The sequence below is a fragment of the Platalea leucorodia genome, assembly GCF_965183815.1.
Source record: "Platalea leucorodia genome assembly, chromosome: 2".
Classification (NCBI taxonomy): Eukaryota; Metazoa; Chordata; class Aves; order Pelecaniformes; family Threskiornithidae; genus Platalea; species Platalea leucorodia.
Window position 1 is genome coordinate 23,008,597 of NC_138824.1, and position 22,708 is coordinate 23,031,304.

Genomic DNA, 22,708 nt, shown 5'->3' on the forward strand with positions numbered 1-22,708 from the left:
CTGCTACAAGTCTGTACGTGAACTGCTTCTGTTTTGGAGCCACTAGAATCCATCACTGCTTGTGAAAGACACCCAGAGTTTATCGTACCTTTTAGCATTTTGACTGCGACCTGGACTGAATCTTCTGCATTGCTAATTCCATAAGCTGTCGCATTCACCACTTTCCCAAAAGCCCCAGAACCGAGGACCTGTCCTACAAGACACAATATGCCAATATTATTTGCAGCTGCTACAGCACAGGCTACTACTCCAGCATTGCAGGTTGCCTTGTGGACTGCTCACCAAATTCCAGATTTTCCCTGGGAAATTCCCATTTGAGATCATATTCAAATTCTCTGAAGTCGATGTAGATGTACTCGTTATCCAGTGGGCCTATCACCTGAATCATTTGCAACTGGCTTTCATATCTAAATTGCTTTGGAAGACAAAAAAAAAAAAAAAGTGGAATAAGTCTTAGACAAGAAGAAACAGCATGGTAGGAACAAAAGAAGAAGGGGCAGGTATTTATGTTTGCTTTTACCTTTTTGAATTTATGAAAAATGAATACAAACAAAAAAGCGACCAATAGGAGGAAAAATCCAACAGAGACATAGAATGCAGCATTGTCCAGGGGGGAAGAAACAGCTCCTGCAACTTTAAGAGATACATATTACTACCCACTGAATCAGAGCTCATGTGTACAGCTAAAGGTGAAAGGAGAACCCATGGTGGCTTGATCAGTTCTGCCAGTTTGCAGTCCACTCATGCCTGAGCCTCCTCTGCACGGGGAATGAGATGGGGCCATGTACAAAGCAAGGAACTGGGCAGGAGGTGTTAAGTGCTGAGTAATTCTGACATCTGTTTTTTCATTCCAAAAAAATGCTACACCAGTTAATAAATCTAAGTTCATGGAGGTGTCAGTGTGATCCAGGGATTGGACATGGTGAACATAAACAGGAATAAACAATTCCTCTTCTCATTGTGTCTCCCTTCTCTCCCTGTGCCTTCCCCCAAGCAATGTACATCAGATACCGAAGCACCAGTTATCAGTGGATGGACTGTACACAACCTGCTCGGAGCATTGCTCTGTTGCTCAGCCAGGAACTCTCTTAACAAGTCAAGACCCTACTATAAGGTGCCAGTAGGTAGGTGAGTGTTACATGAAACCTACCCTCATATTCTGGTAGTTTCTAAGAGCATAAGTATTATGCTTACTTTCTATTGTAATTTCAACATAAATGCTCCAACTCTATCAGTGGTCACAGCTTCTGCCAGCTGTAGTCAAAAGCACCAAACAGCTTGTTTATCCATGACAAAGGAAATCTCTGTCCTGCAATCATCTGGGTGCTTCAAAACACTTTCCAGGTGCCACAGCATGTTCTCTGTAACTGAAATACTTCGCCCTATGGGATGTATATGGAGTTACAAGTATAAAGTGCATGGGCAAACAATCATATTGATTTTCTTGATCAACAAGGAAAGAATCTCTCATGTGCCCTACAAGAAGAGAGACTGTACAGTGGTTCCCAAACCAGGGCTTAGCCTTCTGCCACCTGCCTACAGCAGTTTAAGAACGCCTCTCTCCTGGTACTCGCTCCTGCTTCCCAGACAGGGACTGACCCTTGAGTGGGTCTATTGGCTCAGTCACAGTCTTGCTCAGGCATGCAATAACCTCCATGGGGTGAGGAGAGCTCCCATGGGCATTTCAGGCAGCACCACAGTGACTTCCAGGAGAGGAACAGGAGCCAACACCTGCCACCAGCTACCAAAGCGGCTTCAGCTCTTCCCAAAGTTGATGACTCTGGGTTTCAGGTAGAGATTACTAAAAGGAAATAAAAAATCAGACCCCTACATTGCCATGGCTCCATCCTGCACCTCCTATTCATGTGAAATTTCTGCTCATTTTAATGAGCCAGGCCCCTGCTTTGGGACCAGAGAAAAGAGACATGTTTCCCATTCACCCACCATTTCCCGTGCTGTATACACACAACGCTTGTGTTTTACCTGCAGTGCCATTGCACGGTCAGCCATTTAACCAGATAAAAAATACTCTAAGTTCTACCATGCCAGCTTTAATTGAGAAAACCTGTGCTCAAGCACTGGCTTAAGGTACCTGACAGGTTAATGAAACTCTTTTCGCAGGCTGAACCGGCAGAATTGTTTGCACAGCACTCAATGGAGAAGGTTGTTGTTGTCTCCTTTACATCTAAAATACTGCTTGAAATCCATGACCCCAACGATCTTCTCTCTGGCAAGAAGTTGTGAATGCCCTCAGTGATTTCTTCTGTACAGCTGAAAAAGAAAGGAGATCAGTCCTGATTTTTGGCTCACAGCGGCATTTTCCAAGGGAGAAGGTGGGATGTTTCAAAACATGTCTTACATCTGTGTTGGAAGGGAGGGAGGGATAGATGGGCTTGTTTTTTGTCACTGTTAGAGTGAGGCTTCAGAGCAGTTTCCAGTCTCATTTTTTTGGTGATGGACATGGCAGGGTCAGTGGGAGGTCAACTGGGCTCCCTACCTCCTCCACTGGGCTCACTCCCACTCTCCACCACTGCCCTGGCAGGGCACCTGCACCCCCTGACCTCTGGGACCTACACCCATTTCACTGCTGACATGACACCCCCCACCACATCTGTTCCCACTGGTTTCACCTTTACCTCAAACACTCAAACCACTGAGCAGCCCCAAATGAGCCGCTACTAAAACAATAAATACAAAATGAACCCACAGTAAAAGCTCTAACTCCTTTCCCTGAAGGTATGTGATTTCAACCACGAAGTATCTCTCACTCAAGATGGAGAGCATCCACCCTGTATTAATGACTTATTTAAGACCCGATATGTAGAAAGAGGGAATGTTATACTCGAGGGAAAGGAAGCCCACATAGAGATAATTTTGACTTTTAGCTTTTCTATCATTCATCAACTTACTGCCTAATTTACTGTCCACATAAATAAATGAGGAGGTAAGTAAATAAATAAAATTTATTCAGCTCTAAACATAGTACTAGATTCTACATGTGGAAATTCCCAAGAAAAGAAATGTCACAGCATTGCCTTTCCAGAAAGCTGTTTTAAGGAGTATTTTAAACTCACTAGCTGGACTTTTTCTTTCCTCTTCCATTTCTGCACAAACAGATTGACATTAGGAAGCCTTTTCAGAGGTATGGATGAGAAAATGGTCTAGATAATTTTTTTATATCTAGTTAAAATACTTTGAGCTTTATCCACAATCTTTCAAAAGACAATTTGACCCAGTACACTTCTGCACCGTGGGATTATTAGGTTTTTTGGCACATCTAAAATAAAAACTGCAGAGTTCATAAAACAACTCAAAGCTGTTTCAGCATCTCTTAAAATTTTAGGGCCTGACTCACTGTCCTAAATAAACAGAGGAAATGGAAACACTCTCACTAACTTTACTGGAAACACTCTCACTGGCTTTACCGGCTTTGGTTACAGGTCACTGTTAACAGCTGTATTAACCAAAGCTTAACCAATTCATCAAGCCCTGAATGCCCTCTAAGTTTGACAGGCCAAGAGAAAAACTTAGACTGGACTTTGTAACTACCTAACTGTTGATATAAACCCAGTGGGGTTTATATGAGCGTAAAAAGCCTGAGATACAGATCTTTATAGACTTCATTTGATGCCAATAAAAAAATTGAAACCTTTCCCTAATTTTTGTGATCTGGTTCCCCTGTAGTGGGCCACCAGGTCCCCTTGTACAAACGGTTGAGAGTGCATTTTACACTTAGTTTCTTACAGGTTCGTCTTCATTTAATGAAGAATAGCTCAGATATGGTCTTTGCAATTAATCAAAAAGAGGGAAAATTATTTACTTGGATGAGTTCTGTTCGGGACAGTTCCTCCAAACCCAGGATGAGGCAGGGTAACTGTCAGCGACACAGGAGATCTGCTTGAACAACAACTGCATCGTTACTTCAGGCTTTCCTGCAACAAGATAACACAGACAATTTCTGTCAGCACTTCAGTGACAAAAACCTTTACGTTTATGCGGCAATGCTACATCTGCCAAGACCAAGATCTGCTTCTGTGTTTTCAAAATAACCCACACAAATATCACTCTGAGAGATGGGTGCAGCCCTCAGTCCTCCTCCTTCCTCCAGCCCCGTGCCTCAGTTCTGTGTGATGGCAGTGTGGGCAAGGCAAGGGGAGCAGCCACTTCTCTGTGTGGGCACAGCCAGACCAAAACAGTGGCAGAGCTGAAATTAGAAGTCTTGACTTCTGCTTTTCTGACTCGGAGGTAGCAGTCAGCCCTAGGACTCCCCTGACACTTCCATTCTGGGTGTCCAGCTCATACAAAATGTGCACAGAGGATCCCTGTATAAATAATAAATAATGCTTCCTGACCTAGAGCAAGGGTGAGATGCCGCAGTCAGGAGGCAGAACTGAGATAACCGAGAGCACTGGGCAAGACTGTGCGTGTGTGCAAATTGCGGGCAGGGGCATATGAAGCAGTGCAGCCCTAACATGTGTCACACACCAAAGGGTCTCCAGACTAACTGCATTAACTCAAAAATGCCATTAGGAAAGAAATTACATAAACACACCATAGAAAGATAACACCCGATGAAGGTAAGTGTTTCTTCTCACTGTGTATCTCATGTGGTCTCTACAGCAGTCACATATATTCTGACTCTGTAGAGTTAGAATACAGTCACTGTATTTTACTGAGCTCCTAGGCTTGGTGGATTTCTTAAGAAGTATTAATTTCTTCAGTATATGACTAATTTCTCATATTCTGCCCTCTCCGTTTATGGTAAACTAAAGGGAAGAGAAAAAAAAATAATAACTTCCTCCTCCTTCCTCTGTTCTCCATCCCTGACCAACACGAGAGACAGGACCCACAAGCAGTCAGCATCCTTCTCCAACCCAGTGCCTGGATTTCAGTAGTGCAGCACAGAGAATCACATTTTTGCCTCATGCTCCTCCATTTTTAACAATAAATCTATGTAAATGAAATGGGGAATACCAAGGGAAAAGCAACATAGCAGTGGCAAAATCCCAGATTTTGCCAAATCTTCACAGGGACTGTTTTCTCACTTACTTCTCACGTACAGAGTGAATTTTTTTGTCATGACCGTATCATCATTTTCAGCATAAAATACATATATCCCAGACTGGTGCTGATGGTTGCAGAACTTTGACGAAATGCTGTGGAGCAAAGAAAAGATGGGAAAAGGACAAATGACCAACTTGAAAAATATTTTAAATCTAGTCAAGACTCATATATATGTTGGAAACAATTCAACATCTTCTAATGAGGAACCCAGACTAAATTATTTTTCATTAGAGAATATAAACCCCCAAATGTAACTGTTTTGATAAGAGGATATTTTTTTCCTGCAGTATTGATTTCATTCTGCAATTTTCCTCGTAGTTCCTGGAGTGCATCTGGGCTGTCAGGCTGTGATCTTGTTACCAGTCCATTGGAAGACAAAGTATATAACACATCCTGGCACAGATGCTAAGACCTGCAAAGGATCAAACTCTCTACTCTCCAAAGGACTTTGATGGGAGTTTCTAGCTGTTATGATAAACAGTATTAGGAAATAACCATGACAGCTAGGATCATATGAGATAAACCTCTCCAAATGGAAAGATCTGACAGAAACTCAGAAATGAGATCATCATCAGAAGTTCATTATCAATGAGACAAAGCACCAACCATCAAGATATTTGTGCAGGAGGAAGGCCAGCCTTCTACTTACCCCTATGGCAATGGCAGCAAACCAAGACCCAAACCACGCAGAAAATGGCTTGTGACAATGGAAATGGTGAGGGAGGGCTCTAACAAGTCCCTGGGCAGAAGCCGACAACGGAGGACTGCAGAGACTTAAAGATTCCTGCACGACTGACCTGTTGAGTCACTGGTTTATGGGACATGGGGTGAGGCAGGGAGAAGGGAATCATAGAATCATAGAATTATAGAATCATAGAATCATTTAGGTTGGAAAAGACCTCTAAGATCATCAAGTGTAACCATTAACCTAGCACTGCCAAGTTCACCAGTAAACCGTGTCCCTAAGCACTACATCTACACGTCCTTTAAATATCTCTGGGGATGAGGACTCAACCACTTCCCTGGGCAGCCTGTTCCAGTGCCTTACTACCCTTTCAGTGAAGAAATTTTTCCTAAATATATCATCTTACCGAGACAGCATCCTCTTTCCATCCTTTTGACTAGGTTACTGTTGTCAGGACTATCGTCATACTTAAATGGCAGCTATTCACCAATGCTAGAAGAACACTTAAGAAAATCTCTTCTTAGGTTTAGTTGCTGGCATTTTGGGGGCAGATGTTTTAGCAGGCTGCCCAAGGAAAACTGGGTAGGAGGCCCCCAACTCAACTTTAGTGGTAAAGGCAAGCAGGCATATCAGGGAGTTTGAAGCAGACAGAAAAAAGACAGCATATACCAGTAATTTGCAAAGTAAGAGAAAGCAGTAATGAGTTTAGAACAAGAAGTCTAGATAACTAAAATCAGGATGTTTCTCATTAAGCAAGATACATACAAATGAACTAAGACATCAAGTATCACCTTGCAATTATAAACCAAGAAAACTCACATTGAAGCCATTGGCAATTTTGCCTTCTGACTAAGGCAACACCTCCATATAGTTATTGACTTCTGAATGTCTTCATCTGAAATGGCCTTAAAGATGTCCCTGAACTCAGGTACTTTTGAAAATCAGACCCCTTTTAAGCTGCCTCAAAATGGATACTGAAGGCAGGAGAAACCACAAATCATTTTGAAATCCTAGGTCTGAAGGATTAAATCCTCATGAAAAAATGAGAAAATAATTTAAAAAGAGTGTCTTTGATACCTGAAAATATAAGGGGATGTGAGATAAATATTACAAATTTAACAGAGGTCATTCTGCATATGAAGACGCATTTGCTGTTAGGAGGGAAGTGAAAATCAGCAGTGTGCTAAAACAGAGAGACAACAAAAGCAAATAGAAAATGGAAATTATGAAGGAAACTCTGAAAACACGTAAGGGCACTGACAGGAGAGGTGAATCCTTGGGACTTGAAATTAAAAGCTAAAGAAGGGGACAGAGTTAATTAATAAAATTTAATATGATCTATAATCAGGAGGAACAATTTGATAAGTAAATGTCAGAAATAAAAAAAAAAGGGAAAAACAAGAAATGAAAAGGGATATGAAAGGAATAAAGTAGAAGTGTTGGGAGATGGGATTACACAGAAGCCAACTAAAAAATGCAAAGTTAGACTCACAATACGTTAAGGTACGTGATGACCTTTTTTGTTTTATTTCAAGAAACCTTCTGCTTTAAAATCACATTGAAATCTTTGGTGCTACAGCTTGTAGGCAGAATCTCCTGATGTCCCTACCCCGTGCTGCTTCTGGGGACTTCAAACTGAATGAAATATCTGCCCCTACTCTTTTTCCTCAGGTGAGATGTGTCTATCCAATGCTAGTATTCAACCAAAACTAGATAGCTGTGGAGTATGTTCATACAGAAGAATGTGCTTGTCAGATGAAATAATCACCAAATTCATGTATTTTTCCCTCAATTGTATTTTTCCATAAAATAAACAGAATGATAAGTAAATGCAAAGTATAACTACCTAAAATGAAAATTAAAAAAAAAAAAAAGGCATTTAATCAACAGCATAGTCATATGAATGGCTGAGTTGTCTGTTTGAAGAGCCTTCAGGCCAAGCTCCAGAGATGCCTGGGGTAGTGAGGTGGCCGGGGCTGGCGCAGGGCTGGCTGTGGCTGAGCCAGCCCAGGACGCACGGCTCCAGGGACACAGGCTGGACTTTCCCCCGTCCGGCAGGTGGTGATCAGAGCTCAGCGACTGCCACTTCTGGCTGCAAAGGCTATCTGAAGTGACTCATAAATCCCAGGCCACCAGCAGCTGCACCTTACCGATTAATGAGGGTTACCTAAGCTATTTCAAGAGTTCTCAAAATTGTTATTGTTGGCCCAGTCCATAGCACCTTCCTCTTATCTGGATTGAATTTACACCAGCTGTCAATCATCCAAGCAAAACTGACTCCTACTGTTACAAGCAGTGAGAAGAAGTCCATACCAGCTGCAAAGCAAATCAGCTTGGCATTATCAGCTGGAGGGAGGTACATATTGGACAAGGATGAGCAAATGCTCATGGCCATCCCCTGAGACCTCATTCGCAAAATCACTCTTGACCACAAAGAACAGATCTGCCTAGCCCATGTCAGGCATTGCAGATTAGTCACCAACACCCACCCAATGCTATCAAAGTTTGCTAACAGCCCTCACTTTATCAGCAGGGACAGAGTTCCTGTGGCCATTGCCAGGAGATGACAATTTACTAATCTGAACTGAGCTATCTCTGAATGTCGTGAAGGTCTGACTCCAATACACCATCTGATGCAGATGAAAAGGCCAGTCTGTTGCAAAGGTGACTTGACACGCTAGCTGATAAAATCCAGTGTGCCAAAATACTAAGGAAAGAAATAATAAAAAGTGTAATCAAGGCTGTGACACAGCTTTATGCAGATGCTAAGAGAGGTTTTAAGAATATGAGAAGAAATCAGTGCAGCCACATTAACTCCTGCCTAGGTCCTGCATGGTTTTAAAGCTAAAACTTTAGAAGAGCAGCTTGGCTTTATTTTCATTGAGGTGAATAAGAGCTGTTACCTTGAAAGCCATGGGACTACTCTGAAAGAAACTCTGAAGGAAATTAGATAATGTTATCAAGAAATTAGAAAGTCTAGGGAATGGAGAAAACATTAGCCTTAAACAGGATTCATGCCAGAACTTCATTGTAGGAAATAACAGAAAAGGTAGATAACTAACAGGTTTATTCAAAACATGTTTTGCAGCAGTGGAAGAATACATGACCTGGGTAATGAGCAGAACGATATGTTTCTGTGGCACAGGCAGAGCCGAACAGATCTAATGGCGGCCTGGGAAACTATGGGGCCCTGGACTTGATTTGATCAGTTTGAAAGACACTGGGAACATCATCAAGAACAGGATGACAAAAGGGGAACATGTAGAACTTGTGATCCAGTATGAAAACTGCAACAGACCTGTAACTGAGAAAGGGAATGGCAAAATGCATGTAAACTAAAGGGTTGCTAGATGCATAACTTACCAAAGGTATATTATAACGTGGAGAATAAAGTGATTCTAGAAGTAATCTACATGAACTGCTGTTGACAGCCAAAATGATGTTTGAGTGCCTTTTGTTAACATGGCTTCATCACGTGGCCCAGCCACATTTTAAAAACACAAAGAGAGTACAAAACATGGACAGTAAGAAGTCCAAATGCGATATAAAGAGGAAACATTATTATATCAAATTATTCCAAAATATTCAAGTACCTGCGTCCATCCACACTGTAACTTTGTTTACATGGGAATGTTTTCTGGGAGAATAGCCACATGCACCTAACTGGTGGATATGCTGTAAAGTTAACTTCAAAGCAAAACTCTTCCTCACCAATTTCAAAATCTTCTTTAGAGTCAGTTATATTTATAAATCCCTTTTCTGGAAAAAAAAAAAAAGAAAATATTGATATTATATTACAAAGGCTGGACTGCTTAATGAAGGAATTTTGACACCTGTATGTTTTTCATTTTGGTTATCATAAGCAAAAAAAAAGCACCATGTTACATCACAAAAGGCATCCTGTTAATCAAAATAAGATAATGTTTCAAAATAGTATTGAAATTATGTCACTCTGTTCAGCTGCAGACAAATTATCTGAGCCTGCTGAAGTTGCATCTTTGGTCAGACCAGAGCCCTTCCAAAACAGTCCGACATTTCTCCCCCATCCGCCCTACACAGCCACAGGACCAACAATGCTATTATTTATTTGGTTTGGTTTAGGTGTGTGTTCCGGGTGTTAACAGCTGCATCTCCTGGCTTTCTTCTAACAGGGAACAAAACCAGCTGGCACCACCAGCATAATCAGATGTTGATAGTTTTTTCTCCTTCCCTGAAAGGAGCTGAAGATTTTGCAAATAAGTCTTCTAGCTGCTCCTTTATTTCTGCATCCGAATTAGACGTATTTGATGCAAGACAACAGCAACATGAAAAAGTGTTTTGAAGATGTGAGTGAACCGTGAGTTGCTGGTACCTGCCCTGCTAGGGTGGGATTAGTTTCACCTAATGGAGTTGTCTGAAGTTCACTGACCCACCTAAGCTACTTGTTTGGACCTCTGATAAACTCAGTGGAATGAGACAGGCATGTCCAGATGTATCCCATCCTAAACCAGAAGATAACAAAGATGTACTGAACTGCTCCTGGAAATATCTGTTTCTTGACACTGACTGCTGAAGGAAACAAAGTCATTGCTGGGGCTAGATGTCTCATGAAGTGAAATGAATCCCACCCAAGGAGACTAACAGCAGACACGTGTGGGAGGAGGCTGTCCTAAAGGCATCAGTGGGCCTAGGATCAGCTCTGTGAAAATCACAGAATCATACACATTGGAAGAGATCTCTGGAGATATCTAGTCCAGCTCCTGCTCAGACCAGGTCCAACTAGATGAGGTTGCTTGGAGCCATGTCCAGTTGAGTTTGGGTATCTCCAAGGAAGCAGACTCTACAGCCTCTGGGAAACTTGTGCCAGTGTTTAATCAGCTACATGGTGAAAAACTGCACTGTAGAAATATTGCTGGACTGGATGTTTCCTTTTGAGTGTTTTTCCTCTGGTTGTAACCCTATATTCTGCTTGGCATGTTTTATCTCTGTCTAGCTTACTGGTTTAAAAAATACTATCTGGAAACTCCCATATAAACTACAACAATTTTAGTATTTTAAAAGAAGCAGCAATTCCTTTCATGACTGTTCTCCTACTTTTTGATATTAAAGGCTTATAGGCTTTATAAATTGGACATTAATCTTTTGAATGATCTTTTGGACCTCATCCCTCCAGGCAGAAAGTCATCCCTGTGTGTACTGTTAACAACACAACCAGCCAAGAGTAAAGGCTTTCTCCAGAGTGCACACAAGGACCTTGGACATCGGTATGTCATTTCTCTGGAAAACAACTCAAAAAAAGTAGTTTCTTTCTTGAAGGAGAAAGAAAATAGTACATTATTGCTTGGCTTATCATTTTTTGGCAGATTTAAGTGTATTTCTGCTAGAGAAAGAGTGAACACGATTATTCAGTAATGACAGAGAGGTGAGATGAAATCCTTGAGACTGGAATCAAAGCTTTCAAGTCTCTGAATTTATCGCATTTGTTTATTTGTTGTTTTAAACCTAACATGTGTTGCAAAATAGCACTGAGATTGCGTAGTGTTAAAAATTCTTTATTCAACACTGGTAGAAACTGAGCATAAGAACTGCAGAAAAAAAGAACCTTGCAGCTGCAGTTGTTGGCGTGATCTCTGTTGTGCTTTAAAGTTGCCCAACCACCCTGCCTGACCTGACCAGCTACACCAGATGGGATAAGTTGGTGAAGTGTTAATTAGCAAAGAGCAAACCAGAGCTGTCTGGCTGCAAGGTGTTATTAGAGATTAGAAGACCACCTATCAATGTAGTTATGCTAGCCAGGCTCCCCAGGCAATGTGCCAACCAAATCAGTTTTCTCTTGGTTAAGTTACATCACGGCCATTCCCAGTGTAGCTATGAGTGCTGCACTCATGCAAAGTGATGGTTTAAAGGTAGGACACTGATCATTTCAGAAACTGCTACCCTATGACAGGGATAGCTGAGTGAAATCTGTATCTATATCACTGCTGAAATTGAACCTGGGATGCTTGCACAAAGTGACACCAACAATGGTTGTCATTAATACATTAGGCTAACGGATGGAGTGGATCAGAAGCACAGGATGTCCCTATATAACCTCGGAGAGAGAAGCATGGCTGTTAGCTAGGTATGACAACATCCCCCCACTTTTATCCACCATGTGGATAAACAAACAGATTTTTTCATCAGCAAAGCCAATGAACCCTCAGAAGTTTTGTTTGCATAAGGGGTATTAACGAGAGCACAGACTATCATCGTAGCTTGGCGTATCCCAGTCAAAAAATACCCCACTCAGAAATACAGCTTTCCAGGGACAGTGACTCAAATATCCTCTGTTAATGTGACCCATACTCACTCCTGATAGTTTATGGATCCAAGAAGCCACTATTTCTGAACTGGGCACCAATATTGAGAAAGAAGAGAATCTTGCCCTACCTCTACACTACCCCCTCATCCCTACCTTCCTGTTTACTAAGAAGATGTGTGTAGAAAAAATGCCCAGGTATCGTACTCGGTTACTGTAAATGATGACAGAACTTCCTGCTCAGTGGTAGGCAGAAGCTGAAAAGAGGGTATTGCACTGGAAAAGCAATTTCTGAAGAGACTGGGGCAGGCGTTCTCACTTCCCACCATTCCTAGCCTAGGTGTTGTAAACTCTGAGAGCAACTACATCTAAGGTCAAACGCGTGGTGAGTGCTTCAGAGCACCTTGTTCTCAGGGCTACAGGCTCTAACTCCAGGCACACCAGTCAGAAAACTGCTCCAGCAGCACGGGCCTAACTACAGCTTTTCTTTTCATGCCTTATTTCCAGACTTATGCCTATTTGTATATTATTTCCATCTGAGAAACAAGGTTTGCAGTGGAGGCTGTTCTGGGCTAACTTCAACACTGCTGACTTTTAAATCAACATGCTAAATAAATCAACATGCTTAAATAGAATGAGGTTTCCTTTGGTATGCCTTCACTTTTTTAAATTTTCAGGCCTTGTGTAGCTTGGTGTTAGGAGGATGGTTCCCTTCAGTGCCTGGAAAGCAGGAGACAAGCGGAACAAACAGTAACGCTGGAGTAGTTGTCTCTCTAGTTTCAGATTTTCCTTCAGATCCATCGCAGCTGCAGCAGCACTTCTGCATGGCAGTTTGACAGCTCTGTCAGCACTCGCTATTCACATAGTTTGTATCTATCTGCTCTGCAGCTGCCGACATCTGAGTTGGTGGCACAGAGAAGGGCTACACAACTACAGTACTCCCCCCTGCCCAGGAAGCCCAAGGCATAGCCCCTTGGGTACCCTATAGCTTTGTGTCCCCCCAAAAAGCTGCTATGGCTTTAGGTCACACTGGCTGAGAGTCACCTACAATAACATCAGATGAATCCCAGCCTGTGTTGCTAGAGATGATACCATTAAAACAACCATGTAGACTAGATTTCTAAACAGTGCCATTTCATTTCACTTCTAAAAACACTGTCTTTTAATGGGAATTATTTGAAAAGCAATATAAAGAAAAAGTTGACTATCTTCAGGTACCGGAATGACTCAATTCAGATTAATCTCTTGGCTTTCCTGGACTGACAGTAAGTGCAAACACATTTTTTTCCTTAGAAAAAGAACTACAAAACATACGCTGCCTACCTGCAAGCAAAGAACTGCCGCATGGAAAACAAAGCAAAACAACCAACCAAGGGACAAAATTAACACCGGGGGTTGGAATTACCTAGAACTGTAACCAAAGCGGTTTGGTTCAGATGAACTGTGGAAGAACAGGTATAATGTCCACTATCGCTTCTTCCTGCTGCTGAAGCAAACGCATACTGGATCCGAATTGCCGAGTGATCTGTTTGATATTCTAATCCTTCAAACTGGCGATCCTAGTTTTCAACAGAGATTCACATTTAATCAGTTGATAGTGCCCAATATTACCTATTCTAAAATATGCCCTGTCTTCTTACCTGCTCAACTTCTTTGTTTTCCAAAGATAATTTTATTCCGAATTTATAATTACGGTAAACAGCTCTGCATCTGATCAGCAATGGTTCCCCAACTTTAAGAAGCAATTCAGGTAAAGGTGCTGCTTGTCTTTCATTTAAATCTACAAAATCAAAACATTGTCACTGAAAGAACAACTGTCACTTTGCCTGGAAAAATGCTCATTTAGATCAACATTTTTCCTTCTAATGCTGTATAGACATCCATTGTTATATTGTAATGATAATTAGAATTTGGGAAAATTACTCATTAATAATGAAATCAGTAAATTTGATGGATTTAGGTATCTCAAACCAAACTTTGTCATCATTTACAAGATATCTACAGGGCACAGTTCAGCACAGAGTTCAGCTCAGGTCAGGTTTATTTAAAAAAACAGACAAACAAACCTGAATTTATATATTTATTTATAATTATTTATAAATGTATATATTTAAGAACACTTTGAAGAGTGTTTCACTGCAACACAGTCCTAAAAGCATGCAGAAAAAGTTAATAGATGTTTAGAAAATGTAGAAGGACAAGACATTTTTTACAGACACCACAACTAGCTATTAGAATTTAGGGTTTAAACGTGAGACAGAGCAATCATATTCACTGTTAGATTTTTTCCAGCGAATACAAACAAGTAGCTTAGCCCAGAAAGCATACTCAGATGAGCAGTGCAACTAAGTAAGTTCAGCGGTAGGATCCAGCTTGCATGTAAGTAAACCTTAGAGGGAAGTTACCTATTGTAAAGAGGCTGGTGCATTCTCTGCCCAGGTCATTAACTGCACAGCACCATATATAAGTTTGAAATAATTCATGTTGTACCTTCTGTATGCCATCTATTTCGCCACTGTCTTCATGCATTTTATCAGGGCAACTGCAATTACAAGCACAATTATTCATTGACTCATTTGGTTAACCTCAAGCAAATAAATCTGATAAATCTCCAAGCCATGAGAATGTGCAAACAATAGTGGGAAAACTGGATCTTACATAGCTGAATAAAAAGGAACTAGGAAAGGTGAAGATAAGAAAATAAAAATCTCACAGCCTAGGCAGAAATATGAGCTGAAATGACCTGAATATGCTCGAACTGGGTTATAGACAGGTAATGCTGTGACTAAAATCTGGACAAGAGTGAAATCATAGAGGCTGAGCTTTCACACCACATCTCTGAATTTCTGGTGGCGGGGAGCTGCTGCAAATCCAGTGGCTGTTATGAGACCCAGATCCCAAGCTGCCACGCTGCAGAGACAGGCATTATTCCCACTGTTAATAGAATCAACTTTATATGTTAATAGAATGGAAAAAAAAATCATTTATCTTGGAAAATTATGGTTCCTTGTAACATCTTCCCAGCTCCAATGCCTTTACATTTCCAAAAAAAATGTGAAAAACTAGAGGGAAATGAGATACCTTTGATTGGCTCTGGTGACATCAAAATAGTAGAATCTGGAATAACTTCTTCCAAGCCAAGAGCTAAAAGTTTCCAAAAGAGCACACAGCCAAAACTTCTAAGAAAAATGTGCTGCAGCACTCCAAAAGTGGGTCATGCAGACACAGGTTTTCAACCAGCACGCGGGTGTGCAACCCGGTAGAGCGCACTTCCAAAAAATCTGACACAAAAGCTCCTCTTCAGTTATCTCCTCAGCTTGCTAGGCACACTAAGCAGTACAAAGACTCCCCGTTCTTCTTCAGAAGATGGTAAACTTTCAGTCTAGACATTCAACATGCGTGTCAACATACACCATACCTCTTCTCAGGTGTTTTGCAAAATATCCACTCCACAGAGGGCTGGGGGTAGCTCTCAGATATGCACTCGATAGCATCCGATTTTTCCCTTTTCCTGAAATAGGGTTTGCCTGGTTTCTCTGTTAAAAATCATGCAAATATTTAGGAATGCGGAAATAATTTTGAAACAGTGTTTTGCTCATTTCATAGTACATGAAGTTACAGAGCTGTAATTTGTTTCAGGTTTCAACACTGAGGGAATAGAAAATGATTCTGCCCTAGGGATATTGTGGGTTGGTCTCACGAGCTTTTCAGCCTTGATTGCTAAATGCACAGCTTCCCCAGTATCAAAGGCCTGCCTCTATACACCAGAGGGTAATCCTGAGACTGATACTGAAAGGTGTTAATTTGCTGTGGTTGCTATTCATTTCACTGGGCAGTAGCACAGATACCTTTCGAAATCACATCCCAAGCCCATGGCCTTTGGTGGAGTATCTGTTGAGACTACAAAGTCTCTACACAAAATGGGATCCTTGCATACTACTCAGTCAGATCAGACACACGATGGAAAAACAACGGGTGATAATGACTTCTGATAACCAGCAGACTTCTCTATCCTATACCTGTAACCCAGGGGAAAAGGTTTCTAGACAACGCCCAGTACCCTGAACCCATCAGGCGCAGACTTGGACTAAGCACAAAGATTTAATGCATTAAAACTGCTAAAGATTCGATTCAAAATGAAAAGCACTGAGTCTGGTTTTAGGTCATCTTACAATGAAATTACAGCTTCCACACAGAAGAGTGGCATTTTCTTTAGAGTCATACTTCCATTGCCTGCAAGGTGACATGCTAAGGTAAAACTAATACTTCTGGCTTTTTAATTTCTTTCTTCATTTATCTCTTATAAGCTGGGACTAGAAGGTTTTTTTTCACCTATAGAGATTCACATCGCAGTTGAAGGGTTCACATCTAGCCTGGAGGATTTTATGGGAGATGTAATTATGATATTAAATTCACAGGAGCAAAGAGAATGCAATCCAAGAAATTGATATGGAAAAGATCTTTATCAAGACTGTTTTGAACTACTCTTGCTTGCACATGTAATAACATTTTTTACCTCTAAAGCTTAATTGATATAGTAGAGAAGGTAATTTTTAATTAAAGATTTAATACTCTGTCCCCTCAAATGAAGCTGTTAAAATTATAATTGAGACATGCAATAGGCCTTCAAATAAAACAAGGAGAGACTGGAGGTGACATTTCTGACACCTGAGAAAGAAAAAAATCAAACAGAAGAAATACTTTAAAAACAAATAAAGAAGGAATAAAAATTGTTGATTAATCACAGTTTATTAAAAACATGGCATGTAATGATGTGTGTTATTAAACCCCTCTCTAGAAGGGTTTGGTCCTAACTTCACCAGTCTTAGCTATTTGGATAGATGTTTTGCTTTCTTTTCTTTGAAATGTCTTTTACATGTTTTAATTTTATCTTTAAATTTCGCCCTTTCCAGACAAAATAATACGGTATTTCTATTTTGTTAAAAAAAATCATGTCAATGTGGGTCTTTTTTTTTTTATGTCCTTGGACACCTTACTTAGAAACAGAAGCTTGAACTTTGTTGCAGCAATTGCCTTTGCATCAGAGATGTCTCTTGTGTGGTCCTTGAGAAAATTCAATCCAATCTGCTCCCACTGTGAGCCTTTCAAAAAGTCACACCTTGCACGTGCTCTGTCATGAGCATTTAACAGCAGTTAAAATCTCAGCTTCTCGGACACCCTTGTGCTGAGCAGCTGCAGTACTGATGTGTTTTACCCTAAAACCCAATAAACAAGTAAAGGCTGGCACTGGGAAGAGGACTTTATCTTTCCTCTTCCCTCAGTGCTGCCTCTTGCTGCCCACAAAATTGCTAAAGGAAAAGCTATGCGCGAAGTGCAGAGACCCAGCGGCAGGCACAGGTGGAGAAGTGGCAGAGTGGGACAAGGCGTGACTTTGGAGCGCCACAGACCAGAATATAAAAGGGATTTCCTGACCTGGTCCAGATAACAGCCTAGCTGGCACCACGGAAAATAAATAGGTTAAGATGCAAGCAAACAAATCTTGCCCGTGAGCTTTGACAGCACACAAAAGCCACCCTTGATTTGTCCCTCTTGGCACAGAGGGGAATCTCTCATAGGGGAGAAGAGGGCTGCCACGCATTTACATCTTTATTTGTTCATTTGCATGGTTTATTGACTAGCGAAAGCTGACTCTCACACAGCCTGTGGTTTTGACTTCAGTCTCTGAAGACAGCTCCAAGTCCTATGCAAATCTAGGAAGATGCTTGAAATGCAGCATGCGAGAGCTTCATTGCTTTGACTGAACTTGAGCCTCTCCCCTTGCAACTATTGATGGAGTGACCCCTTTCACCTCAGATATACTTACTTCGGATGAGAACAGGCACAACTACTGTGTAATTGCCGGTTTTACTTATGACTGAGAGCGTGTATTTTCCAGCTTGGGTTTGTTTTATTTGGGAAAAAGGCAAAGATGTAACATATCTATAAAACGGAAAATAAAGTGGTATTTGTTATCTAGAAGGTGATATGCAGCAGACACAATAAAATATTTGTTCTTTAGCTCTTGCAAAAACACTTCAGAGATACTAGTATTCATTATTTACATAGCGCCCTTCAACCTGAAGTATTTTCATCGTGTATCTTCCTACAAAAGCAGCACATAGGAACTTAGAACCACAGGTACCCAAGCACATGCTTAACACCGAGCATTGGGAAGGATGGACTTCCTGAACTTAGGACAGCTGAGGAGGTCCACAGGGAAATGCTTTACCTACAGTCCCATCCCACATGTTTTGCATGGGGAGGCAATAATCCAGCCTCAGGTTCCAGCCCAGGTTTGGCTGTGAGCATGAGGGTGCTGTCGCTGGTGCTCTTCCTGATCTGCACTGTGACCCTAACAAGTCACTTAATTCTTCATGCCTCACTTTCTTTGACTATAAAGTCACGATATTTGCCTCACATGAGCACTGCAAAGCTCAAATTGGTCAGAAAGTTCCTGGAGCCCCCCATGCAAGATGCTATACAAATTAAAAGAACAAGCCGATTTCAAACTATTCTTGGCTTTAAGATTCATATATGTATATGTATCTAAATGACAATCAGCAATGTGCTGCCAGGTGACAACAGTTAAGAAAGATTAGAAGACTTAAAAAGATAACGCATAACATGAAATTAAACTCAAACACAGTCACAGAAAATATTCCGTTTGCATCCTAAAAGAAATGCTCTTTTAAAGGCTCTTTGATCCAGCACGTCCTTTGACTTACCGATTCTCCGAGTCCAATGAAGGTTTACAAGCTTTGCTCTCTTTAAAGAACCAAAAGCATGAAATGATCTCTGAAATGTTCATTATCACTCTTAATTCAATATCTTCAAACACATTGACTTCCACATTCTTAGTTGGCTCATAGATGTTCTCTGTTCCTTGAGAATTCAAATGACACCCAAGATCTTCCAAAATGTTAGAAACCTGCAATGCAAAGGACAGATTGTTATGTATTTATTGGCAATTAGCTTTATTTGCTTTTTTTCATTCAAATATTTTTAAAGGATGCTCTTCTGGAAAAGCTTTCATAAATTAATAATGCCTCATAATGCCCAAATATCAATACAAATTATACTGAAATAACACCTTCATCATACCTTCATTTTGTTTGTTGTTGTTTTTGTTTTTTTTCCATTTCTGCTGTCGAACTTATTCATAAATATGTTGAATTCTACTGCAGGACCAAACACTACAGGATTGCTGTTGAATTAGTTAATTCTGTTCTCTAGACAGACGTCACAGAACAATTTTAGCCAGAAACATGATAATTTCCTTTAGCAATATAGGCTATTCTTTACTCTCATTTTTGTTTCCTTTCATATAGAACCACAGGAAGACACACAACTATAATACAACCTTTCTGTTTGCAACCTCAGCGCAAAGGCAGGGCCAGAATATTTTTTTTTTTTAGCATCCCATTGCTTGTCACTGCATCATCTGGCTAGACTGCTCCTCAACTCCTTGGGGGTTTTACGAGACAAGGAACATTTGGGCTGGGCACCTTCACACCTTTCATTTCCTCACCATTGCTTACAGCTAAAGGAGAATTGCAAACAGAAAGAGAATATTCCCCAGTCATTCTGAAAACCACTGACAGATTAATGAGTCTCTAAGCTTAGCTGCAGCAAAAAGTGGCAAGTAAATAGCTCTGTCTGAAGAGTAGTCCTAAATGCCTCCCTTACTTTGGTGGGTGAAATATATCTGGTATAAGTTTATGAAAAGACGGAGTTCCTTGCATCCTCTGCCCTGCACTGTGCTTGGCCACTTGGTTCTTCTCATTCGTTGCTCCTTCTTTGTCTCTTCCCTTGATCTGAGAAGTATCTAGAGATAACAGCCATATTCTGCTTCGTCTGTTACAAGGACAGCACAGCTTTGACTGGTATACCTTCATTTGTTGTCTGAGTTATTGACTTATTTGTCCAGGAATGAAGAAGATTTCACAAGACTAACTTGAAACAAGAATCCTCAGGAAGTATTTTAATTGCAGGTCTCAGCTGCTTTATAACTTAGTTGCACACCACCTCTTCTTGACCTTCTGCCATTTCGAGTCAGAACAGAGGAATAAAAATTGTATTTGATTCCCTATCCAGCTTTGGTGTCTCAGTCAAGGTTTAGACCAGGCAGGGATTTACGGGCTTTGGTGGTGGGAACAGAGGGCAGTGCAGCTTCCCCGTCAGTCCCAGCAGCCGTGGCGCACACACACCGTGGCAGACCACCGGTTCACACCATGGCCTTGGCAATCCCCTCTTAAGGGCACAGAGTTTTTGACATTGATACATTTCCAGCAATATTCAGCAATATTCAGGCATGCTGATGTGAGACAGCATCAAGGCAGCAATTAAAAAATCAGGTTTAGAGAAAACTGGTACTTAGGTATTTACAGTTTCAAAGTATGAATTGTGATATGTGTTTCCCTCTAACCTTTTGTAGTCATATTTAGCCTAACTCTGGTTATTTTGACTGCGGCATTCCCACAGCCTAAAGTTTTAGGGTGTTGTAAGCTTCTGGGGAGGTATTTCTGGAATGGACAGGAATATTTTATAAGCAACTCACTCTCTGTTATATTACCTTAGAAGATACCAATGTCTCTGGTGTTCCTGAACCTTCATCCTTCTGGCTGATAAACACACATGTAATCTCAGATGTATTTTGATTCATTGCAGAAGTGAAAGTAACTGCTGTCATAACAAGAACTGTAAAACAGAAATAGAAAACAAATGTAATCATGTCTAGATCTCTGCTCAGGGACAATAATTTTAGTAAAAATAAAATACAACAAAACTGTAGAAAGATTACATCTTTTTTTAGAAAAAAGAAATATGCAGATATATTGTGTGCATTTGTAAACTCTGCATTTGTGTATTGAAGCTGAGTGGAAGCACTATTTGGAGAACCTTTCAAAAGCACAGATACATCACACTTTAGAAGTATGTCCCATAATATTGCAGAAAATGTCTAAAGACAAAAGCCTCTATGTGTTATGGAGGCTCCCTTAGAAACCACATTACAAAACACCGGCTGCCTCTTGCAGCTCACTTCTGCATCGGTGTCTCTGAAAGGACCCTACGGCACCAAACCCTGCAGCTGCAGGCCAGCATTTGCCCATTGTGAGACGGGGGATGATAATGCCCCATCCCTCCCATTGGCACTAAGGAGATGTCCAGGTCAGAAACACTCCCCAAGCACCCCTCAGTCCTGCTCAGAGCAATGGCAAAAGAAAGTCCTCCAACTTGCAATGGCAAAATAAAGTCCTCCAACTGGCCTTTAGAGCCTACACTCAGCTCACCCAAGGACTCAAGATCTAGTCTTCCCTTTCCCTTCTCTCTAGGACAGGCTGTATTTGATCTGACATACTGGAGCCTTCCAGGCCTGGATTTGTGCACCCTAGCAGCTTGCAAGTGAGGTCCAGGTTAGATGCTTCTTCCCTTGAGCTGCCATTCACAGCCTCGTGCTCTTTCACCTCCAGGAAGCAAACAAGGCAGGAATTCCCACTATTTTGAAGAAAGCAGATGTAGAAAGTGGAGGGCAAGGAAGAGTAAGCCCATGGCTTTCTCCTGTCTTCTCCTTCCTCCATACCTCCCTGGCTCTGTCACGCCGCAGGAGCCTATACAGCCAGGGCAGCTCACTTGCCAGCTCCCAGCCTGGGCAGGAGTAGCAAATGTCATTTCTTCTCATGCATAAAGAGCAGCATGGGAAAGCTTTTGGGGCCTCAAAGGCATCATCTCTCTGGAATGCTTCATATGATTCTTTCTGCAGGGACTGCAGTTTGAAAAGTCACCTTTTAGCCTTAAAGGAGCTATATAGTAACCATGCCCCCACCATTGCACATAAACAAGAAAAACAGAAGTAAGACTGCACAACTGGCAGGGTGAAACCTGTCTGATTTCCATTAAGTCCCTAAAGCCAGCCCTCAACCGTACAAATAAGCACTGAATCATAAAATAACATCTCTCTCCTGGCGATCTGGAGAATTTCTGCCCTCGGGTCTTGGTTTTTTGCTTTTCTTTTTTTTTTCCCCTCAGCTCCTGAGATGGTTGGTCATAAAGCAAGGTGTAAAGTTGAAAGGAGGAAAAAAGGTAAAAATATCAGGAAGCGCATGACGGATGAAAGTAATGAGACTGTTTCTGCAGGTAATGGAAGGAGCAAAACTGGAAGAAGGAAAAAATCAGTAAGAGTTGCTGCCATCTCCTCTTTGATGTTTGTGCCTTCTGGAGCTGCCCGAGCTCTGCTCCGCTCCACTCCACTCCAAAGTGGCAACACTTTGACAACCTCTTCTGAGCCCTCTTGGCAAACATGGATTAAGACTGAGTCCCGCTCATTCAGGCACTGAAGATACACTTCATTTTGGGTGCCACCTTTCCACCGTATACACAGGCAATGGTCTGCTTTTGAAGACTTCTGAGGAAGATCCTGTCCGTCTGTCTGTGATCCCTAAGAAAGGTGAACAGGACTTCTTTGTGGAGACATGTATCTCCCTCCGTTGGCTATAAAGATAATGCTGGCACTTCTTGAGACAGTGAGTGCCAGAGAGCAGCTGAAAGGCAGGTATGCATTAGGTACCTACACCAAGCATGCTGAATTCCTCCCCATCGATGCAACCCAGGTTTCCAGCCCTCCCACTAGCCTTTCACCAAGTCCTTCTCTGCTCAGCTTTCTCCACTTCTGTTTGTTTGTTGGC

General features: G+C 41.4%; 1 protein-coding gene across 1 annotated transcript in view; it reads right to left on the minus strand.

Moving 5' to 3' along the window:
• FLT3 (fms related receptor tyrosine kinase 3) overlaps nucleotides 1–22,708 on the minus strand; it is a gene marked incomplete at both ends in the record, with an annotated part of 42,261 nt that overhangs the window by 8,449 nt on the left and 11,104 nt on the right. Inside the window, 14 exons of the mRNA XM_082303833.1 lie at nucleotides 89–193; nucleotides 283–415; nucleotides 521–633; nucleotides 2,093–2,271; nucleotides 3,821–3,932; nucleotides 5,050–5,156; nucleotides 9,343–9,508; nucleotides 13,432–13,585; nucleotides 13,667–13,806; nucleotides 14,432–14,568; nucleotides 15,445–15,562; nucleotides 17,851–17,966; nucleotides 18,752–18,954; nucleotides 20,599–20,723. Coding sequence (XP_082159959.1) covers nucleotides 89–193; nucleotides 283–415; nucleotides 521–633; nucleotides 2,093–2,271; nucleotides 3,821–3,932; nucleotides 5,050–5,156; nucleotides 9,343–9,508; nucleotides 13,432–13,585; nucleotides 13,667–13,806; nucleotides 14,432–14,568; nucleotides 15,445–15,562; nucleotides 17,851–17,966; nucleotides 18,752–18,954; nucleotides 20,599–20,723 — 1,908 coding nt within the window. The remainder of the gene's footprint in view (nucleotides 1–88; nucleotides 194–282; nucleotides 416–520; nucleotides 634–2,092; nucleotides 2,272–3,820; nucleotides 3,933–5,049; nucleotides 5,157–9,342; nucleotides 9,509–13,431; nucleotides 13,586–13,666; nucleotides 13,807–14,431; nucleotides 14,569–15,444; nucleotides 15,563–17,850; nucleotides 17,967–18,751; nucleotides 18,955–20,598; nucleotides 20,724–22,708) is intronic.